This window comes from Hippoglossus stenolepis, chromosome 10 (genome assembly GCF_022539355.2).
Source record: "Hippoglossus stenolepis isolate QCI-W04-F060 chromosome 10, HSTE1.2, whole genome shotgun sequence".
Classification (NCBI taxonomy): domain Eukaryota; kingdom Metazoa; phylum Chordata; class Actinopteri; order Pleuronectiformes; family Pleuronectidae; genus Hippoglossus; species Hippoglossus stenolepis.
This window is the reverse complement of record NC_061492.1, coordinates 15,791,013-15,813,456: the sequence shown is the minus strand read 5'-3', so window position 1 is coordinate 15,813,456 and position 22,444 is coordinate 15,791,013. Positions and strand designations below refer to the sequence as shown.

General features: G+C 42.8%; 2 protein-coding genes across 3 annotated transcripts in view; one reads left to right on the top strand and one right to left on the bottom strand.

The window, feature by feature from the left end:
- Positions 1 to 90: 90 nt before the first annotated feature.
- Positions 91 to 3,448, top strand: si:ch211-67f13.7 (uncharacterized protein LOC565426 homolog). Its single transcript, XM_035168938.2, has 8 exons — positions 91 to 944; positions 1,027 to 1,139; positions 1,233 to 1,339; positions 1,814 to 1,988; positions 2,082 to 2,196; positions 2,272 to 2,351; positions 2,432 to 2,520; positions 2,672 to 3,448. The coding sequence occupies exons 1-8, from the start codon at positions 480 to 482 to the stop codon at positions 3,361 to 3,363; spliced, it is 1,836 nt and encodes a 611-aa protein (XP_035024829.1). The 5' UTR covers positions 91 to 479; the 3' UTR covers positions 3,364 to 3,448.
- Positions 3,449 to 3,818: 370 nt separating this feature from the next.
- The window catches only part of LOC118116787 (uncharacterized protein KIAA1522 homolog), a 31,936-nt gene continuing 13,310 nt past the window's right edge, over positions 3,819 to 22,444 (bottom strand). Inside the window, exons 1-7 of one of the 2 annotated variants that reach the window (XM_035168657.2) lie at positions 13,826 to 14,914; positions 11,743 to 11,886; positions 11,514 to 11,557; positions 11,296 to 11,431; positions 11,018 to 11,125; positions 6,389 to 10,612; positions 3,819 to 4,815 (exon numbers count right to left, since the gene is read on the bottom strand). In XM_035168657.2, coding sequence (XP_035024548.2) covers positions 4,751 to 4,815; positions 6,389 to 10,612; positions 11,018 to 11,125; positions 11,296 to 11,431; positions 11,514 to 11,557; positions 11,743 to 11,886; positions 13,826 to 13,892 — 4,788 coding nt within the window. In that variant the 5' untranslated portion in view covers positions 13,893 to 14,914 and the 3' untranslated portion in view covers positions 3,819 to 4,750. Of the gene's footprint in view, positions 4,816 to 6,388; positions 10,613 to 11,017; positions 11,126 to 11,295; positions 11,432 to 11,513; positions 11,558 to 11,742; positions 11,887 to 13,825; positions 14,915 to 22,444 lie in introns of those variants that run through there. The other variant, XM_035168654.2, reaches the window with a different exon arrangement.

The following is a 22,444-nucleotide window of genomic DNA, read 5'->3' as shown; positions in this document are numbered from 1 at the left end:
ATCAATGGAATATTTACTGTTTTCAGCAGTGTGTATGTCCTTAAGGAACTGCACTTGAGAAATGTCTGTTTATTGTCCCCTCAACAGTAAGATGAAATAGCCCCTGGCTCACTCTAATACGCACAGGTGGCATTCATCATGTTTACGCACGTCATTTACGCACTTTTCTAATGACAAGCGTTCATTGAATCTGACGCGACATGTTCGTACGAACTCACCGTGCGAACAAATGTACGAGAAATTTAGGATAAGAACACGAACATGTTCTTGCACGGGGCCCATTGTGATTTGAATAAAGACGTGTTCATGCGTAACCTGGGAAAAGGAGTCATTGGTTCCTTCAGGACACAAGAAAACAAACTTGGTCTGTTTGGCACCAGGGTGTCAATTTACCCTCCGCTAATTACCTGCAGCCGGGGCTGAGCTTTGCTTTTAGGCGCAGGTTGAAGGGAGAGGTGCAAACAGAGCAATCTGCTGCGATGAAAACAAAGTGGCATGTCTATATTTTGTGGAGTGTTTTATCACTTGGCCTCCTCTGCTGTGCAGCCGACACATCTGCATTTACAAGAAGGAAAAGGGGTGTTTCTAACCTGGGTAATCCAAGATCCAAACCAGTCCAAGTGTCAGCAACAGAATTCTCCCTGAAGTTACCTGCCAGCACTTCTCCATTGTCTAAACTCAGTCCACCAAGGCGTCCCCCTCCTCTGGACCCTCGAGCCATGCGCCCTGCTAAGATCCAGTCGGACTTTGCCGCTGTCCCAGACGTCTCTGTGACCTGCTCCACGTCTGACTTGGTCGTGCGGGTCAAACCAGCTTTCTACGGTCTGGGCGCGGAGGCCGAGGAGCTGAGATTAGGCCGCAGCTGCAGGAGCAACGGGGTTCTCAGACCGTACGGTGACCTCCTCTTCACGTATCCGCTGACAGCGTGTGATGCCGTGCGTGAGGTAAGATGTGCCACTTGTTTCCACACTATTTCAACCTCTGTATCTTGAGTCTAGGAGTCACAGCTGTGGCCCCTCATGACAGGCGCCTGGGGGTTACCTGGTCTACAAATTCGTGCTCCATTACGAGCCATCGCCAAAACGGTTCCCAAGCACAGCGCACAGGATCGATGTCGACATTCAATGCCGTTATCAGAGGTTGGACCTGTAGCTTCGTTGATTTTAACATCTTGTGTGTGTGTGTGTGTGTGTGTGTGGGGTCACCACTAACATCCTCCCACACCTGTTCAGGAACCATCACGTGTACCAGCTGGCTGTGAAACCCACCTGGCAAACTGCTGTGATGCGTAAAAAGCTGAAAGGGCGCCCCAGTGACTTCAAGATCGAGTTGATGGATGGTATGCGTTAAACCCTGTGACTTGATCCGTGTTTAAACTTCGATAAATCTCATTTGAGTTGCTTCATGTGACAAGGACGCTGGAAGTAGGGGTCCCGGGTGGGCCACAGCACCCTCTACAGACAAGGGATGTAACTGCAAGGCAAAAAAGTTGACTTTGAAACTTTTATTTCATTTAATTTCCTAAAGAGCAAGATAGAAGCATTTTTTTATAGTATTTGATTAATTTTCCATTTAGCCTTTCTGATGTGCATTCTGTGTGAACTGTCCATAGCTGAATATGGTACTTGGTTGCTTTGACATTTTTGTTGGGTAACATGTTCTAAAACCGGTGTAAATGTTAATCATTCAAATGAATTGTAAAATCACAAATTGTGCGCATCTGCCCTGCAGTTAATAAGATGGCATTATATAGACATTTGTCCAGCACCTCCAACTCTGAAACTGAAAAAATAACCTTTTATTTCATTCTGAGATTCCTGGAGCGCACCAGCCAGGCCCCACGTGTACCAGCTTGGCCAGACGGTAAATGTCCAGGTCTCTGCCCTGCATCTCCCCTCTGGAGGAAAACTGTACATCAGCAGCTGCTATGCAACACCATCCAGTGGCTCCAAATCATATCTCAAATACACCATCATCGACAATTTTGGGTATGTACGAATGTTTTGGGGGTATTTCTTGGCTTTGCTCTCGACCTGATTTGCGATTAACCTGGATCGGTGTGATGATGTTCTCATCCATAGCTGTATGCTGGACAGCAAGAAAGACCCGGGGGCCTCTCAGTTCATTTATCGCACGGACAAAACCCTGCAGTTCTCCCTGAAGGCCTTCCACTTTACCCCTGACCCTGACACTGAGGTGAGAGTGTAGAAGCTACGGATTCTCCACATTCACACTGTTGCAATAGTGGTATAACCCCCTTCTCTGCTTTAGGTCAGCATTCACTGTGAATTTTCAGTCACATCAGAGGATCCAAGTCCTACACACAAATCCTGCACCTACATAGGAAACAGGTGACTATTCCCCTACTTTAGTACAAATTTTTCAGTGTTTTCATGTGGACTAAGCATATTTTTCTCCTTTGCGATGATAGGTGGAAGGCCCTCACTGGTGACGACTCTTTATGTGAATGCTGTGATTCACAGTGTGTGACCTCTGACCCCTGGAAGGCCATGACAGAAGGTCTGTGACAGTCTCCTCCGAATTAATTACAGGATATTCAATCACCTTTTCCTACTGGGTTATATCGAAGATATTTTACCTGCTGTAAGTGTTAAGTGTGAGTACTCAACTCAATCAATCAAAAATGGTATTTGACATATTTTCTTCCAAGGTTCTGCCAGCAGTGAGTCGCTGCTCGTCTCCGATCAGCCATACGCAGCAGAGGAGGGTTTTCTACCAATCAGTCCTTCCCTGGTCAGCGTGAGCAGAGAGGACAAGACCACAGTCAGTCGACAAATTGATGAGCAGCACAGTCCTGAGTATGTGTGGGAAAGTGCAGATGTAGTAGAATATGATGATTATGATGAAGAAGAGTACACAGAAGAGGAGCTCGGTGACGTGGAAAGCAGGATAATCTTCGGCGATAAGACAGAACCCGAGTCAGAGAAATTTGTTTTCAGGCATGGTGTTTTAGTGGAGGAGGAGAGGAGCGAGGCTGAAGTGAAGAATGTAGATGAGCCTGAAGATGACGGCTCAGCGTATGACATGGAGGATGTTTTCGAGGGTGAAGCAGAGCATGAAATATCTGAGGGAAGAGAAGATGAGACCTCTGATGCTCAGCAGACGATCCATTCGAATCAGAGGGAAGGTGAAGTGCTCCGTCACTGGGCGCAGTTGGAGCAGCTAAGAGTCGGCCTGCAGAGAGAGGTGCAGCTGCCGGAGTCTGAAGGTGAGGAAGAAAAGAGGACGTACACGGGTAGAGATGAAGAGCATGACAGGACAAGGGCCTATGATGAAGAGAGGAAGAACGATGATGGTCTGGCAGATGTAGATGATATGACGTGGTATTTCACATGGAGGTAGTATTAGTTCAATGGATTCTCCACTTAAAGACTGTTCTAGTTCTTCATACATTTAAATTCAATAAAAACAAACTTGAAAATGCAAATTACTTTTTTGTCCTAACTTACTAAGATGCTATTTTTCTAAAATTGTGAGTTTCAAAAGCATGACATGTTGGACTAAAACAACAGGATGAACCAATTAGATTTTGGTCCTCTTTAATTCCAAGTGAACATTTGTACCAAATTTGAAGAAATTCCATTAAGTCAAAAGTGTGCTTTGAGATCACAGCGACCTTGACCTTTGATCATTGACCACCAAAATCATCCTTGTGACCAACTGAAAGTTTGTGCCAAATCTGAAAAAATGAAGTGTTAAGGTATTGGACGGACGGACAACCTGAAAACAGAATGCCTATGGTCACTTGCTGTCGCCAGCGTGGAGACAAATAAATATGACCTCAGTCACTGCAAGAATTTAATTTGTCCATAAATCTTTATTCTTTCCATAATAAATGATCATTTGACATTACGATGTCTGAAAACACTTTGAAATATATTATAGTCCAACACAGAAATATCCCACTGTTAGAGCCATAACAACTGTAAGAAAGGCAAAGCCTCCATTATCAGTAACTAAAAGCAGCAGAAAACATGCTCCAAATATAAAGTGATTCCAGTATAACTTGCCATGTCCACTTCTTTCTTTTTGTGATAGCAGTGTTCATGTACATCGATAGCTTTGAATCATAAAAAAATTAAGTGGGATTTATTTTGAGAAAACTAATTTGGATAGGATTAAGATCGACACAAACTGATTTATATGATGATATAAGGGTTTAACACAACATTGCAAAGTAGACATTCTGTAGAGACCCTCCTCTGAACATTACAGGAAAAATAACTTAAGATAATTAATATTTTTCTTTTTAACAAATATAATTTGTGTGGAAAGTCTTTGGGGGGAAATACAGAAAAAAACAGTATAGCACAGATCCATCAGTACTGGATAATTTAAATGTACAACACGTTGCTATATTTACAGATGAGTGCCCAAAAGTCCCATCGTTGCAAGTTCTAACCACAAGCTCTGATTCAGCAGGACATAAGTGGTACAATCATTGTTTGGCACTAGAGGGCAGTATATTCCCATTTCTTGCAACAGTAAAACTCAGAATGCCCCCTATAGCAAAAGAAAATAGATGATTCTTAGTAAAATGCAAACTGTGTACTTTAAGACCCACACCATTAACAAGACATTCAAATGATTTTCTATTAAATCCAGCATGTTTCAAAATCCAGTTATTGAAATAAGCATATATCCACATCCAGTTTCATGTCTCTCACTCACAAAGATCAACTTGCAGTGTTATTAGTAAGTCCTTCCCGGTCTCCTTCAGTCTTTACAATCATGTCGATAGTGTTTCTCCTCCTTCCGCCGCACCTGCTGTCCCATTTGTCTTCTCTGCACCATCTGAGGTTGGAGAATAAAAGCAGAAGTAGGTTAATTGAGTGAAGAGGTGATATAATATAACAACTGATTGGAATTTTAGCCATGCTAGCAGCATGGCTCTAAGGCCGAATATTGTTCGGTTGGTCCAACTCTCTGACACAGAGTGAACTAACTCAACAACTAGCCTACAGGATGGATTGCCATGAAATATTGATCATTAACTCATGACTAACTTCTTCATCTTATTGATCCTAAGTTTCCATTTCTTAAATTTGTCCAATACTTTGGTTTCCTAACCAAACCATAGACTGTATGTAAAGATTTGACATATCTCCACTTCCTCCCACTATCCACAAATAAACCAAAATATCCAGGATACGAACACTGCTATCTTGCCCATTTGGAGCCATATTGGGGGATTGAGCCTCATGTGAGGTCTCCTCGCTACATGCCCTCGACCAATTGTAAGTCAGCTGTCAAGAGAAACATCAGGTATGACAGCTCTCAATCCTTACATTTCTCTGCTGTATTTCATGTTAAGTGAAACTTAGCAAGTGTTTGCATGCTAACAAGCTAAACTTTACACAGGAAATGTTGCACTTGCTAAAGTTGTATTCACACCATGTCAGGAGAATGGAAAGAACAGGAAAACCAAGATGGTTAACCCTACTACATCATATGAATAGCCTTAATTAGCCACGTTTACTGTTAAGAGTCTGAAGCAGTTGATTGAAACCAGGTACAAATGGTTCACAGCTCTTTTCATATTAGTTTTATTGATTTTATTAAAGATAATATTGTTTGCTAACTCGGTTAGCTTGGCCTGGCTAATATGAGGTAAATGCACCCTGAGTATCATTATCAGTGTGAGCATGACAGCATGTTGACACATTAAACTCGTAGAACCGATGAGCTCAAATACAACTTCACAGAATTGCTAGCATGTAGACCAGAGGTCTTCAACAGGGGGTCCAATTTTTTCCCCACAAATTTAAATGTCTTTAAATACACATTAACATGAATCTGTGAATTATTATAATAGCTCAGTGTTGTATGCAAGATGTATGTTTATAAATGGCAGTGGCACGGCTACCCTGTACCTTGCAAATGTTTAAAATAAAAACATGAATATATGAACCTGTGTATTATTTGAATAGCTTAGTATTGAATGCACAATAACAGGGTAGCTATGTTTATACATGGCACTAGGCCCAGTTTAATATAAAACACAATTTTATACAATATATATAGTAGGGGGTCCCTGCTCCATCTCTCCATCAGTTTGGGGGTCCTTGGCCTGAAAAACGTTGAAGACCCCTGATGTAGACGATCACCATAACCCTAACTTAATACTCTGCCCTTCCTGTATTGAAGGTCTCTCTTAAACCTTTTATTTATTTCATCAGTTTTAATTATTTTATATTAAGATTTTAACCAACAAATTATGGTTTCAATTAGGAACATCTCAGGTGTTTTTAACACACACCGCCCCACTGTGCCTGTGACCCTAGGAGTGCTGCATTTTAACCCAAATCTAACTCTGTTTGCAAACCAAAAAAGTCATCACGTCATCATTCTGGATACTAACTCTTACCATGGATACTCTCTTGCTGTGCTTCCTGTCCTGCAGTTTGCTCCGTCCCTTCACTGGTCTCATTCTCTTTGGCCTTCGATTTGGGTTTCTTTGCTACAGGTGGTGGCACCTTGCTCCCTTTCTTCAAAGACTCTGATTCACTCACCACCTTTGTTACAGGGGAAACCTCCAGCTTATTCTGCACTCTTGTCTTGGCCTCTGTCACTGGATTGGTCTCAATCACCACCTTCCTGTTGCTCTTGGAGAAGATAAAACTTGCTGTGTTAGTGGGAGACTTGGGGGACCTTTGGAGATCTATTGGTGATGTAGGTGATGGCACGCTGAGTCGAGATGCAGGGCTCTCTTTTGATCTGGCTGCTGTCCTCAGCCGGATGGCCTCCTGTAGTTTCATCGAAGGAGAGGCAGTCGTAGCAGGAGGAGACTTTTTCATAGGGGAGGGTACTGTGGATGAAGATGCAGGTGGAGCCACAAGAGACTGGGACTTGGGTAAAGCTGGTTGTGAAGTGACGATGACAGGCAGAGAAGTGGATGTAGGAGAGGTCACTATCAGAGACCTTCTGATAGGTTTTTGAGGAGCTTCTCCGTTGGCAGATGAGGTTGGAACCTGATCACTGGGCTGCTGTTTTCTCATTGTGACCTCAGTCTTTAGTTCCTCTTGAGTTTTAGGGGGCTCTGGACTGCTGTTGACAGACCGCAGTTTGACCTTCTGTAGGAGGGAGGGGGTTACAATAGGAGTGGGTTCCTCCTGTACAACATGAGCAGAGGTCAGCTCTTGACTTTCTGTGCTTACAGTACTAGACTGAAGCTTAATGCTGGTAAGACCCTGCACAGGTAAAGGTGGAGGCAAAGGAATGTTTACGGATGGAGAAGGAGCTGGTTCTTGGGGCTTTTCTGGTGAAGGAGAGGTTTCAGGACCTTTCTGGATTGACACTTCAGATGGTTGCGATGGTGGGACCTCATGGGTTGTTGGACCAGGTACAGCCTGAGGTTGCTCTACCGGAGGCGGAGGTGGGATACCCTGTGGGGGAAGGAGAATACTGCTCGGTGAAACTTGATTCGTTTCAGGTTCAGCTAGGATGTCTTCTTTTGGGAGATAAATATCCCGCTCTGACAAATAGGGCTTTGATTGTAGGGGTGGTGGAGGTGGAATACTTTGTGGTGGGTTGAGCTTGCAAACAAGTGTTTCTTCTACAGATGATTGAGAGACACATTTTTGCGAAGACAAAAGAACAACCTCTTCAGTAGATGGAGCGAGTATCTCTGTCGAAGGGGGCACCTTGATAGCCAGTGGAGGGGAGACATGTTTAACCAGAAGAGGAGAGGACTGTTTGGGTGGTGGCAGAGAGACTTCATTGGGTGGTAGGGGGGGGACTTCTTTAGGTGCTGCAGGAGAGATTTCCTTTGGGTCTGGAGGAGAGACTTCCTTAGGGGCTGGAGGAGAGACTTCCTTAGGTGGTGGAGGAGAGACTTCCTTAGGTGGTGGCGGAGAGACTTCTTTAGGTGGTGGCGGAGAGACTTCTTTAGGTGGTGGGGGAGAGACTTCCTTAGGGGCTGGAGGAGAGACTTCTTTAGGTGGTGGGGGAGAGACTTCCTTAGGGGCTGGAGGAGAGACTTCTTTAGGTGGTGGCAGAGAGACTTCCTTAGGTGGTGGCGGAGAGACTTTCTTGGGTGGTGGTGGGGGAGAGACTTCTTTAGGTGGTGGGGGAGGAATTTCTTTAGGTGGCAAAGGAGAGACTTCTTTAGTTTGTGGTGGAGAGAACTCTTCAGGTGGTGGAGGAGAGAATTCTTTAGGTGGTGGTGGAAAGATTTCTCTTGGCGGCAGATGGGCCTTTTTAATTGTAGGAGGGGAGACCGCATTAATTGGTGGAGGGGGGGCTGTGTAGGGTGGTGGAGGAGGGATATTCAGTGGTGGAGGGGTAATCCCTTGGGATGAACTTGAATTCTGTGGTTCTGCCTCTGTTATCACTACTGATACAACAGATGTAGTTGCAGAAGAGTCCCCACCAGGAGTGGACCTCTCTGGTGGCACCTGAACAGGTATGACAAACCCTACCTCACCAAACAATGGGGGAGGCGGGGGAAAATCTGTCACATCAGGCCCAGCAACTCCTACTTGTGCTATTGGTGGAGGTGGAGGTGGAGGGGGCCAGGATGACTCAGGGGATACAACAGCTCGTACTAATGTGACAGAGGTAACTTCTGTGGTCTGTTTAGCGTGGGGTTGAGGAGAATGGTGCGACACTGCAGGCGAGGGTGATGGAGAAATGTGTGCTAATGAGATATCCATGTTGGTCTTTACCTCTGTTGTTTCTGTGGATGTCTTATTTGGGTCTTCTTTGAGTGCTGCTGTCACTCTTTCTTCACGTTTCTCTACAGCCTTCACTAACATCTCATTTATTATGTCACTTACTTTAGCTTTTTCTGTCACCTTGCCGTTTCCTTTCAAATCAACATTCTGAGCCAGTCTTTCATTCTTCTCTTTATGAATCTCTGCACTCGAAATCACACTTTCTTGAACTTTCCTTCTCTCAATCACATGTAAGGATCCATTAATGGACTCCACTGTTACAGCTGGATTCTTCTGTTTTCTTTCTACCACCGAGCTCTTCACAGATCCATCTGTAGAGGCAGATGGCGACTGCCTCTGTTGTCTCCTGTCCTTTGGATTCTTCTTTATGATGGCATCAAGGTTGTCAGGTGCCGGGGGTCCAAGCAGCAGCTCAAAGCTTCGCTTGCTGTGAGCCCATACCTCTGGTGGAGGGGGTGGAGGTGCGTGGACTTTAGGTGGCGGAGGGATGTTAAAGAGTTCTCTCAATGTCCTTACAGAGGCACTGACGCCGACTGTGTCAACTGAGTCCATGTTATTGTCCCCAGAGTGTTTACTGTTTTCAGGAGCCTCTGACTGTGCGAGAGGGGACGGAGCTGAACCAGTAGATGTGGACCCAGGAAAGAACTTTTGAAGCTTTGCCAAGATGATCTTGTGTCTTGGAGATGTACTTTGAGGCTGTTTAGAAAGCTGTGGGGATGTTGCATCTTGGCTGGAGTAACCACTGGACGGTGAGATTATTTTGCTAGGCTTATTCTCCTGAGGTGGTTCCTGCTTCTCTTGTGAATAATCCACCTTTACAGCTTCCTCTGCCTTTAGTGCCTGGGCTCTAATGGGACTGAATGACCCTGTGGATTCATCCAGAGAACTGGTGTCAGCATTGTAGCCAGGGCTGTCTATGATTCTTGAGGACATAGATGAAGGTTCTGAGTGGTTTTTTTCATTTTCCTCAACTGTAGTGGAGATTCTGTGGAGGGAAGATTCGCCTGGAAAGACCCTAACCTCGGCCAGATCACGTGATCGCCGCTTCATCTTATTGTGGAGGGAATAGGAGCGGCTTGGAGGAGGAGGAGCCTTCTTGGACTTCATGACGGACATGCTACGCACAAACGGTCCCTCTTTCTTAGGTGCTTGCGCTTTACCAATGAGCACGCCATTAGAGTTGTAATTGGAAGACTTGCTGACATTGTCCTCTTTAGCAGAAGCATCCCCGTCCTGCAACATCTGGCGGGGGGTGCTGCTGCTGGAGATGGTTGAGGAGTCAGACACCAAGGTCTCTGAGGACTCAGAGTTACTCCAACAAGAGCTGTCAGACAGATTTTGGGAGTTTTGGCGGGAGGCGGAGGTGATGGTAGAACCTCTGGAGGAAGTGGTTCTGGACGAAGACGCTCTAGAGGAAGCACGGGAGGGGGCTGGGCTGGAGAGAAGCAGGCTGCTCTTGCTGACAGTGCGAAGGCTGTTGCGACTCTGTTTACGGCTGATTTCTACCACCTCGATGGACGGTGGCAACACAGCATTGGGAATGATTTTGGACATGTAAGGAGCCTGGGGTGACATGGACATGACAGGGCTAGGCGGCTCCTGCTGGAGGCTGTTGGCAGTGGTCATCCAGGGAACAGCCAGGGACCGAGGCCTCTGTCCATCTGAAAAGTCAGGACCCAGGTGGTACAACAGGGCCAGGTCATCCCTATGTCCAGCATGGGTGGCATTGAGTTTCTTGATTTGGGCCTTGTTTAGGGGATGGATGATCTTTTTGTCTTGAAGGCCGGCACCGGCTCCCTTTTGTGACTGAGCTGCTAGCTGTGGGCCATCAGTGGTGGGGCTCTCATCAGTCTCACCATTATAAAGCTGTTCTTCATCTAACTTATGAGCCAGTGTCCAGCCCTGTCTGTCCAACCCTGACAGAAGAAAGCAGCAGTAATTAGCACAAGTTCATATTATAATTACAGGAAGAGACAATAGTCACATGGCAGCCATTTTCCTCTGAGTCCTGCTCAGGGTGGGAAGCTCACATTGTACTGACGGTTTGTTTTAAGCACCTTAGCATTGGATTGAGCATTTAGCATTAGATTACCATCTTACTTCCAGGTGTAAATAGTTTTGCCCCCAGAGGTGCATTGATATTTTCGAATTTTTAAAAAATGGCCACCGTGTAAATATGATCTATGGCCATGCAAAATTCATTCTTTCATTTTCTAAGTATAAGATATACATATGCTGTGTAAACATAGCACATACAACTGACAGAGTTAGTCAAAGACTGTCAGATTTTTTGTAATACATTTTAAAAACGAGCTGCATACCCCACTCTCTCTGGACATGCTGCGGTATACCCGCAACAGTCTTCCTATGTCGTCTCCTTCTCGTCTTTTCTGACTTTTTCCCAGAGTTCAATGGTCTGAATGTTGATCCTGGGTCGACAGCACATGAGAGAAAAGAGATAAAAGTTGATTCCTTGGTCCTTAACACAAATCAGATTTAAACTCAATCCAATCTGTACATGTCACCCGTTAATTGTTTGTATGTGCATCACTATATGTTGTACAGTAACCAAAAGCAGGAGTTCTGGTGGTGAAGTTACCTTGTCTGGTGAGTCCAGAGCGGGACGATCTCGTGGACACAGATGATTGTACTGAGACGATGGAGGATGTGTCTGCAATGGTGCTGTCTGTCATAAAGCCTCCACCCTCCCCATCTGTTTGGACCGTCCTTCTCGACTGGCAAAAGGGGAGAAAAATTATTTTCACGTACATTTTCATTATTAAAGCAAGAAAACAGCTAATTTTTGGTGTCACTTACAATTGTGCTTTCATTATCCTGGAACTCCACTCCGTTATTGGTTTCTGCAAGGAGAGGCCCATTAAACTCAGATTTAAAATGACATTTCAAATACTTAACATACTTTGTATCCTGTATCATGTCGTGCAGATGCTCTTGAGCAATATGCAGATCGTTATCAACATGTTGGCATGGGACAGCTCTGATTTAGTGCAGAGATGTAAAGACTATAATAATAGTGTTTTTGTACCCTCCTGCTGCATCATTTTCAACCCCTCCAGGGCCTCAGTGTGAAGATCCTCCAGGTGCTTGGGCCTGCTGGCCTCGATGAACACATTCTCCTGGAGCAGCAGCGGCGCCTGGGTCTTGTCATCGTCATCTCGCTTTGGTAAAGCTTTAAGTAAAGAGAGGGGGAGAGGGGATCAGCATGGATCAAGTCAAATCTCTGTGTTAGTGTAACAGCAGATAAGGGGGGTCCGTCCATATGGACAGGACAAGAACATTCAGGTGTCTGCCAGGGTGATTTAAGCTCTTGAACAGTAAATAAGTTTTAAGGGTGCGAGCACAAATTAAAAAGGCTGAAGTCCAGTTCCACTCATGCAGGATTAGCCTCCAGGGACTCTGACAATGACTTAAGAAGGGATTATCAAGTCAAAAATCTACCCTCTGCAAGTTTTTTTCTAGCCTAAGTACCATTTAATAAGATAGTGAAAAGGACGCTAATGAAATTGCTGTAACATCTCGTTGACTGCCGACTACATCAGTCAAAGCTTTTATTGACTAATTATAAAATACCTGAGATACCAGGTCATGAACCGAGGGCACCATCCAAGTAGACGATGATGAAATTCATAGGAACGGCAAAACCTGAAAAATCTCTTCTATCAACTGACATGTCAAAATCAAGTTGAATTGCTGGTTATATTGTTATGACTTTACTCAGACTGTTCTCGTTTCCTGTGTTAATGCCCCAGAGCTACTGTATTTCAGAATGATTCTTTGTCATTAGTGAGTCCTCCTCAAACAGTTCTACAATATACTGGCACTTTTTCATTGTTTGTGTGCTGGACTTGTTCAGAGCATTTTAGTCTAGGGTGCAGATTAAAGTTAGAAAAGTTTGTGTTCATCCTACCTGGTTTATTTGCAATGTAGATGTTAAAGCCAATTTGTTTTATTGTTTACATATGTGGTTTATATATAGGTTTGAATGATTTACTGACCTGCTGTCTTTTAAGTAATAGACACCATCTTCAGAACCAAGTTCACAACTTTTCAAAGTAAAAGCTGTGGAGTTGAGCACGATATAAAGCCTTGCAGCAGTAAAACGAATGTTGTGCTTTTACTTTGAAGACAACTTGTAAAGGATGAAGTGATTCTATGAATGTTGTTGCCATGAAAGAGATCAGCACCCACAACTCCCAAGAATGTCTGTCTCAGTCCAGTATACTAAAGTAAAAATGATCAGATTAATAGTTTATCTGAGGAGAAGAAGACACATTCAACTTGGTCCACCCCTAATGACGGCTACAGAGCACTGGTTGCTTGTTTATTCACATTTTATTAATACTGAATGTATCGTGTCTGCAAATCACTCCAAATTCGACCCTGCACTTCCCTTGACCTCTAACAATAAAGGGGGGAAGAGATGAACAGAGATTGAATCATTCCACAGACAGACAAACACTTGCAGAATTAGAAGGTATATTAAGATAAAATTTATCTGAATAAAAAAATGAAAATGTTGCTTTACATTTCGAGGGCACCTGGCATTTGATGGAACTCTTTAATACATGTGGTGCCCTCACGGCTCCAGGGCACCGTCTGGGATCACTGGGCTAACAACCTGCTAAGACACTTTTATGTAATGGGGACAGCTGCTCTACATTTAGCCACCGACCGTACTCTACTGTCCGCACTGCTGCTGTAAGACCGCACTGACATTAGCCTCGACACCCACATGCTCAGTGATCACTACCAATTGTTACGACTTGTCTCTTCTGTAACAGCATTCATTACATGTGCTCTGGCGTTAAATAATCAATTATCTATAATAAGGCAAAAATGCAGGTATTCAATACCTCAAGTGGGACCAAGATTCACAGCACATTTTATAAGCACAGTAAATATAACACACAAAGGGTTTTTATGATCCACAATGAATGCCCAGATTAATTAGTTTATTGCCTGTTGATCCCCCAGAGCTGGTAATACCTGAATGTCTGAAACAGAAATGTCAACAATCAGAGCATGAGCAATCGGTTCAAGTCATGAACCAATCAGATCTATTGTCTCAAAATTACACACTACAAGTGCCATGCGCTGCCGTCACTCACCTTTCCTCCTGAAGACAGTTGGAAAGCAGTTGATTTTAGCCGAGTTATTCGTCAGAAGCACCACCATGTTCTTTCTTGTATCATGTAAAAGTGCATCTAAACTAAATCCGAGTTGTGTTCAAGAAAGAAGAACAAAACATGTGATCTAAGAAGGTGCAGTCCGCAGTGTGTGAGTTAAATAAACATCCTGGGGGGATCAGATGAAGCCGGGGATGATAATCTCGCTTGTTTTTGATGAAGTTGTTGTTATTGTCAGTTCAGCACTATGCAGAACAGCAAAGGTCTCCACGGCCAATGGCCAATCAGAGCTCAGACACTAATCCGCAGCAGCCTAATTCCTGCCATCCCTCTCTCACTCCCCCTCGTCACTGCTCAATGAGATACCCAGCATCCCCACTGTTGCTCCCCATCTGCAGGCACGCTCCCCCTGGATTGGTCAGCAGGGACGCAGATCACACTGAGGTCACACATGTAAACATTAGGAGCGAAGGGAAAGCTGTTGTCAGGGATTTGAGGTCTATGACGGTGTCACGGGGGGCTCCCCCACAGCTTTAGCATTGTAAATAAACAACACTAACACACGCACTACACTGCTTTTGACCACACGCCAGTTACAGAGCCCAAGCAACACAGCAAATCAATATATCAGAATAGGTTCCTTTATTTTGTTTTTTTAAACACTAAACGGCCTGGCCTCTAAATAAAACTCTGAGCTTCTCTGCCTACTTTATCGCTCAGATCCTCTGATCAGCCGCTCCTGGCTTTTCCTTTGTCGAGGCTCAAGGCTAAAGGGTAAAGTGTAAGTGTGCCCCAAAGTCAACCTTTTACCATTAAGGGCTCCCTGCTTGTCAACACACTCAAGGCAGAACTAAAGACTCTTTTTTTCTCTTTTGAGTGTCACATCATAACATTATTTTATTTTACAGTTTCTTGTACTTTGCATTGCGTCTTCTTTTATTGTACATCAAATCATTTTAATTTAATTTTATCTTATGTAACTCTTTCTAGCATTTTGTATTCTGTCTCATTTTATTGTACAGTAAATCATAACATTTCTATTTTATTTTGGTTTTATTTGACTCTTTCTAGCATTACACATTCCGTCTCCTTTCATTGTGCAGCGGTTTAGTCACTGCGGTTGTTTTTAAAACTGCTTATAAAGAAACTTGACTTCATAAAGAGACAGAACTTTATTGCCGTGCCACAAGGGGGAGTGAGTGAATTGAAATGATCTAATTCCCAAAACAAGATTCCAAAAATTTTTTTAAGAAGAGGCCTGCAGCTCAACCGCACATGGTCACACATGTGCAAAATGTTCCTTGTTGTTTGCAGCAACGCGACATTAAAATTATTACAGTGAGAGTAGAGGTTGGCAGGTCTTAAATTCCTCAGTTAACCAAGACCTGATATTATCCCGACCTGAAATTTGAAAAAGGTTTCTTCCAAACTTGTTTTTGAGACGAATTTCCTTTTTAATCGCCATTTAAGACACCTCAAACTAATCAGCGGCTGAGTGGTTCAGTCACTTCCTGGTGTGCCGAGCAGACACGATACGGAATGTATGACATCTGAACAAATGGGAAACATTCCCATGGTTGTGATCCTGCCGACTGAGTCAGACAACAGCAACGTTGACAAATAAGAGAAGAAAAAATTAGTCGCATGTGTTGCCAGTACATAGTAACAAGAAGGAAGAGATTATTGCTTACACAGAGGTCGCTGCTGCAGTGGTTCAGCCTGCAGATGTAAACAGAAAGTTGATATGCATGTGTAGTGTAGAGTCAGTCTGGGACAACACATAATCTAGTTGCCATGACAGTACACACACACACACACACACATGCACACACACTTGACTGCAGAGGCCCGGAGTGATGGGTGGGGCATGACTGCAAGTTAATGAGGGCCTCACATTATCGCTGCTCCTGTGACCACATTGTAATTGTGATATATTAAAAAGACGCCATCTGTCACGGCCGGATTGTGCGGAAGCTGGTAATATTAACGCGCTGGTAGTGATTACGTATGAGCCCCAAACGGATGTTTACATCCCAGATTTGGATAAAGACACTAAATCTAATGGATGCAATGCTGCATGACCAGTGTATTCATGTTTTCGACGTCTGAAAAAACAATATTTAAAAAAGGAAATTAGCTTGAGGAGGAATAATGATTCATTTTTTAATATGTAAAAAAAACTGAATTTAAAGTAGACTATTTTAAATAAGCAAACATCTGTTGTTTTGGTAAAATATTTTGCATCAGCAGCTAAAGTAAACAAATTACAACCAGTGAAACAGACCACGTATTTATCATGTGTAACCATGGTGATACTTATTAAGTTGTACCTGTAACTTCTGGTTTTAGATGAACCACACTGTCAATCTTTGAGTAATCTCAAAGAGCTATAATTTAAGCTTTTATTTTATAAACCTGCTAATGATGAAATACATAGAATTGTAAATAAACCTGTAACAGTGGAGATAGTAGATCAGGGGCACATTGAAAATTAATCCACAAATTATCTATTTATCTTTTGATCATTTCATTTTTAACAAGGCTACATAATCAGATAATAATCATTCATAATAATGTTTCTGCTTTGTCATTTAACAAGCTGCGACTCCACAACACTTTATCTCTGACCATCTCCAGTGTAACTTTCCATAACACACCCAACACGATTAGTAACACTGAGGTCACTTGTCTCTCAAATGTTCTATTTGGATTTTCCTTTCTCTTTTTTAATCAGTTTAATTAGAAGTTATGAAAATGTTATTTACGTCAAGTTCTCAGTGGTGTTTTTATGACCTCTCTGCACTGTCAGGATCAAAGTTTGGCCACAGATTCGACCCTTTGCTGGAAGCCTTCCCCGCGGTTTCTCTCTCTTTCACACAAAAAACTGTCCGGTCTTATAATAAAGACATAAAAAGCCCCAAAATATCTTTAAATAAAAAAAAGTATAAAAATGTGGCAGTGAAGCAATAAAATGTATTTGGGCTTTTACTTTACTTTGGTCCTTCTAAAAATACTGGTGTCAGCCTGTAAAACACTATGATATATACACAATAAACAAGTGTTACTTTTATTTGCAGGAAAAACCCCAACCTCTGAGGAAAGATATTGACGATGTGACTTCACTGTCCTGAGCACAATCTGCCTCAGTTTGATAGGAAGGAGGGGGAGGAGAGACAAAGATAAGTCGCTCAGTTCAAACTTATTGGGAAAATCATCGGTTTGAGAACCAGACACAAAACACATCAACACAAACAAACTGATGTTCATGTGATCTAACTCCTCCTTGAACCGCTCCATGGGAATCAAACGGATGCAAATACCCCCACACACACACCTCTCTTCCCTGCCCCAACTTGCCCCTCTGTCTTGTTTTTGCATTGCCATGCAGACACATTCTCTCAGCTTCGACGGTGCTGCCAGGTGCTTAAGCCTCTACAATCGTCACCAACCTGGCTGAATACACTGGGATAACAGCAGGGAGAAGGGTCGAGGGGCTCAGTGTAATACGTGTACACTCAGGATACATTGGACAAACGCATTGTGGGCAGAGGTGTGTGCACTTCACGCTCTTGATTTCCCATGAATTAAATATAAACATCACAGCCGAGAGAGAAGGAAAAGGAAGAGGTGTGGTGTGACAATGACAGCAACCCAGGTAACATCATCTGGCACGCAGGGATACACTCCAATTCACTGTCAGACCATACAATCTGTACGCCAGCAAATCAGCACGTATCAGATACCTCCAGACCCTCAAAGCACACACATGCATGTACTTGTATAGAGTTTTTATGGTCTCATCAACCATTTATCAGTATAATCACATTCATATTCATAAAGCACTTTTATACGCAGTGTATCACCACATTCATACATCGTCGGTTGGGGTTCCAAATGCAGACTGGAGGAGCCGGGGATCGAACTAACGACCCTTTGGACGTTTTTTTCTGTTTTATTACGTCTGAAGAAGGGGTCCCCATTTACTTTATTGTATGAGATTTGGCTGCAACGCTGTTTACCCCTGAAAGTGTTTTGTGGACTCAAACCAACCCTCCATCAGCATAGTGGTGAGTAGATAATGGGTGAATTTTCATTTTGGGTGAACTATCCCTTTAAATGTCATATAGAGACGAGGTATTTCTCAATAGCTTTAACTTTAAGCAGAAAATCCAATCCCATTAAAAACAGTGCAGGGTAAAGTTAAATATTCAGACCTGTTCGTGCCTGTTTAATGTAAGCACAACTTTGCTACAGGCTCCTACTACAACATGTGATTACAGACAATAAAACAGTAAGGAAAGAGGTCAACATTCTTGGTAGCAGATGAAGTGTGAGTAGCAGATGCTAATAATAGGCTGGGTATGGCTGAGGTGAAATTCAGAGCCAGCTGATGATTGTGGGTCAACATGGAAGAGAAAGACAAAAAAATGCAGAAGCCAAAATTCTCCATTTGTTATTCGGACCACGACTGAATGATCTGCCATGAAAGTACGTTTCCATTCATCCATTATCTATACTACTTATTCTTTTTGAGCGGAACCAATCCCAGCTCAGACATTGGTTGAGAGGCGGGGTACACAGGACAGGTCGCCAGCGCATCACAGGACCGACACAGACAAACAACCATTTGTCTCTGTACGATCTATTTAAAGTGTCAATTAATCTCGCCCCAATCTGTATGTTTTTGAACTGTGGAAGCTGAAGTACCCAGAGAAAACACGTGGGTGAACAGAACTGGGATTCGAACCAGGAACGGCCCTGCTGTGAGGCCAAGTGCTAACCACTACATCACCGTTATCACACTATGTGCAGCACACAGCAATCACACACTGCCAAAAGACACTTCTGCCACAAGGACTCTTATGTAATGGAGGAGTAAGGGATCTAACCACCGACCCTGTGTTTAGTGGACAACCCGTCCTGAGCTACCTCTACCCACAATGAAAAAAAAATGAAAAAAAAAAGTGAAACAGCGGAAATAGCTTTCTATTAATTCAAAATATTCAAATTAAATTTAAATGATGCATTCAAACACCTCTGGACAACTAAAACACCAGGTTAAGCTGACGTACACTGGACAAATCTAATATACACAAGCAGAGTTCAACCTTATCACAGCTCCAGTCCGACAACAGGTCTGCATGTTCTTAAGAGAGGGAAACTCCACCAACCAACAGTTTACCAACTTTACTCTACTCTGCCGCAGTGGGAGGCTAAAACCAACAAAGTTATCTTCACTAACTGCACCGTGAATATCTACTCTTTTACAATAAGCATCATCGCTCCAAACTGTCTTCTTTAACTGCAAAAGTCACGAATGGTGACTCACAAAACTTTCCAGGCACATACAGTATTTATCAGTCTCTCACCACAGTGTGTCAGCACACATTTTCCTTTCGTGACAACAGCGTGTGCAGTTGTTGAAAAGCCACAGCGGTGGATCTGCATATCTGGACCATGAAACAATGTATGATTTCATGAATTTAAAACTGTTGCTGTTGGCTTGTCCTGTCAGGTCTGTTCACCGACATATAAATGGGAAGGATTGCAGAGAATAAAAGCAACTAGATGAAATGAAACTTGAGTACAATGTGGAGATGGCACTAGAGGGCAAACTGGCACTTTTTGTGAACCTGTCTCAACATCTGAATGACCTAAATATGATCCTCTGACATTTGGGTGTGGTGACTCTTCACCTATTGAAATATAATCCTGGTAAATGTCCGTAAAACCCTGTAATTATAAATAAGCATTTGTGTGACTGTTTAGTATACAGAGTCAAGTCATAAACACAGAAATTCCCATGACGTCAGTATCAACTTGATTCGTACCCACACATAAACAACTATATATCAGTGGCATGCTGTCAGGACAAGCAATGTAAGCCGTGCTTGACTGGTTAAAGTTAAAAATAGACATCAGTTAGAACAACACAAAAGAGGAAGTGATATCTCTTCTTAAATCTCAGAACTCTTTTTCTCAAAGATATTTTCTTTGGACCTTATTACCATTAATGAGACTGGTCAGTGGACCTCAATACTGCAGCTTCACCCTACAATCACTACTGCGCAGACTCTGGCTATTACATTGTCAAAAATGCAAGATGGCAGCACCCGTATTCAGGATATTTGGGCTTCATTTTTGAACAATGGGGGAAGTAGAGACGTGTCGTCCATCTTTCAACAGTCTATGTGGGTGACTATAGGTGCAGAGACAAATGTGCTGGTGTGTAATTTTCTCATCTACAGAGAGCCTGGTTCTCTATGCAAGATCTGCTGTAAGTGTGAGAAGTTTGCGACGGCATATTGTTGGATTCTTCGTTTGTCACTGAAAGCTAAGGGCAAATATTTTAAAGATTACCATAGAAGTGTATTTTTTTTATATTTATCTACTCTCAAAAATGTACATCGGATACTTTTACACCTTTGATACATGATCAAATATGTTAATATAATCGGAATCCTGAAAGGTGATGTACAGGCAGAATGAAAAAATCTGGAGACACGACAGGCCCTGAATTTAAGAGACATACTACTTCTATTGTCATGAAAAGTTGATGATAATAATAATAATAATGATTAAAAGAAGAAGAATTTTAGGTTGTAATCTGGTCCATCCTGTTGTAGCACACAGTTGAATCACACATGGAGATGGAAGGGGTGTTTGTGTGTGTGTGTGTGTGTGTGTGTGTTGTGTGTGTTGTGTACATGCATATGAGACTTGATTTCAACCTGACTTAAAAAAGAAATATTACTGTATGTTTAAAAGTCTGTAAAGTACCATTTAAATTGACCTCAACCTCTCTCCTCCAGTTCTTGTAATTCATCAACAGGAATCAACAAGTGCTTTTCACTCAAAAGCTAAATAATGGCAGCATCTTTCAGAGAGATCTCTCTCCTCCTCCTGAGGTAAAAAGGCCATTAATTACTTCCTGCTATGAGAGGAAGAAAGTAATTCTATCTTCTCACACCTTTTCTTCTGCCCTTCATTGTTGCTGTGTCATCATCACAACACAATAAGACACCCTACGCCCCACAAACACACTAAACTAGGGTCAAAAACAATATTAAAGCCTACTTTTAGCAGTGACATATTCATTTCTAAAAATCGCCTTTGGCCTATATTAAGTAGCGTGTAACTTGTGCTTTGTTGCCTCCATGGTCGCGTGATTGTTTTACTTTCATTTCCCTTAACGAGGGAAGTGTGTGTTGCAAGTTTTTCCTTCTGTCTTTTGCTTCTTTGTCTGTCATCCCAAAGCTAAAAACACACTCCAGGTTTATTCTATAATGCTACCACTGCTAGTTCATAAAAAAATGTAACGTCGAACATCATGATGAACCCGTTTAAGCTGCAATTATTTTATTCAGCTGTATTAAAGCAGGTTTGCCACAAAGCATGGCACAGGACAGTAAAGCTACAGAACGACACAAGCCTAACAATCCAGTTTCATTTGAGCTGAGTCTCTGACCAAATATTCAACAAAGGAAGCTAAATAAAAATGCCTCATATGATCTGAACTTGGCATGCAAGCCAAACATACGCTCTCGCACACAAAGGGCTCCCTCTTAGCTTCTCCACAGAAATATGTTTATAACTTACAGGAATGTGAGGAATCTCTCAGGGAGTGTTCACAGTGAACAGGTGACCTTCCGAGAACGCCACTCTACGACTGTATGACCTTATCTGTCTTCCCTTCACCTTATTTTCAATTTAAATAAACTGGGAGATTATTCTTAAAGCCCACAGGATCTGAGAGGCGAATATTGCACAAGAGGAGCCTGTTGTCTTCTTTGACATAAGATTGGGTAAACTGACTGTACAGCAGGGAGATAAATCTCTGTCAGACCATCAGGTGTGACAGGATCCACATTGACAGGGAGAGGAATTAGACAAATAGAAGTTAATTAATTTGTCAAGACAGATAAGCTCTGGCTTCTGGCTCAGGATGAAACACTGTCAGAGAACATAATGAGGAGTTGGGTTGATCACACTGAAGGTTCAGGAGGCCAGAGTTTATCTCTCCAAAAACCTGCTGCTTTGCACTTCCCTCTCTGGTCAAACTCCACAAGACTTGTTTACAAAAATACATTCCTGTAAGAGCAAAGGGTAAAGTAACCCAGTAAAGAGTTTGGATTTGTGTGTGGAGACCAAAGCTGAGACCGAGTCAAGCCAGGTTCAGACAAAGATTCTGAAATGATACTTGGGTTGGGTTTGGTCACATGGACTGTGCTATGTACGTGCCTGTAATCGGGGGAAATATTTGGATTGGGTCTGGGGACACAAAAAAACTGAATATGTGTCTGGTTCGGGTCGGGCTTGGTTAGTTATCTCTTGGGTTGTTCAGGTTCGGACAGAAAAACTGCGGCCCAAGCCACACTCAAGTTTGAATGCTCTTCCTGACAGGAAATTCAGCTCAACCTGCACTGTCATCCCCAATGAAGAGCAAACACGTTGGGAAATTCCCTTCTCTGATGTGTTAATAGAAGGTTTGTTTAATTTATTATTCCACAGAAGACATACAAGATGATACAAACGCAGCTAGAGGGCTGTTTATATATAATTTGTCAATATTGTTATGAATGAATGCATGTAGTGTCGAAT

Coding starts and splice junctions, on each gene's coding strand:
- si:ch211-67f13.7 (XM_035168938.2), top strand. CDS start 480: ATGAAAACAAAGTGGCATGTCTATATTTTGTGGAGTGTTTTATCACTT. Junction 945..1,026: donor CGTGTGATGCCGTGCGTGAG/GTAAGATGTGCC, acceptor CCCTCATGACAG/GCGCCTGGGGGTTACCTGGT. Junction 2,521..2,671: donor CTGGAAGGCCATGACAGAAG/GTCTGTGACAGT, acceptor TTTTCTTCCAAG/GTTCTGCCAGCAGTGAGTCG.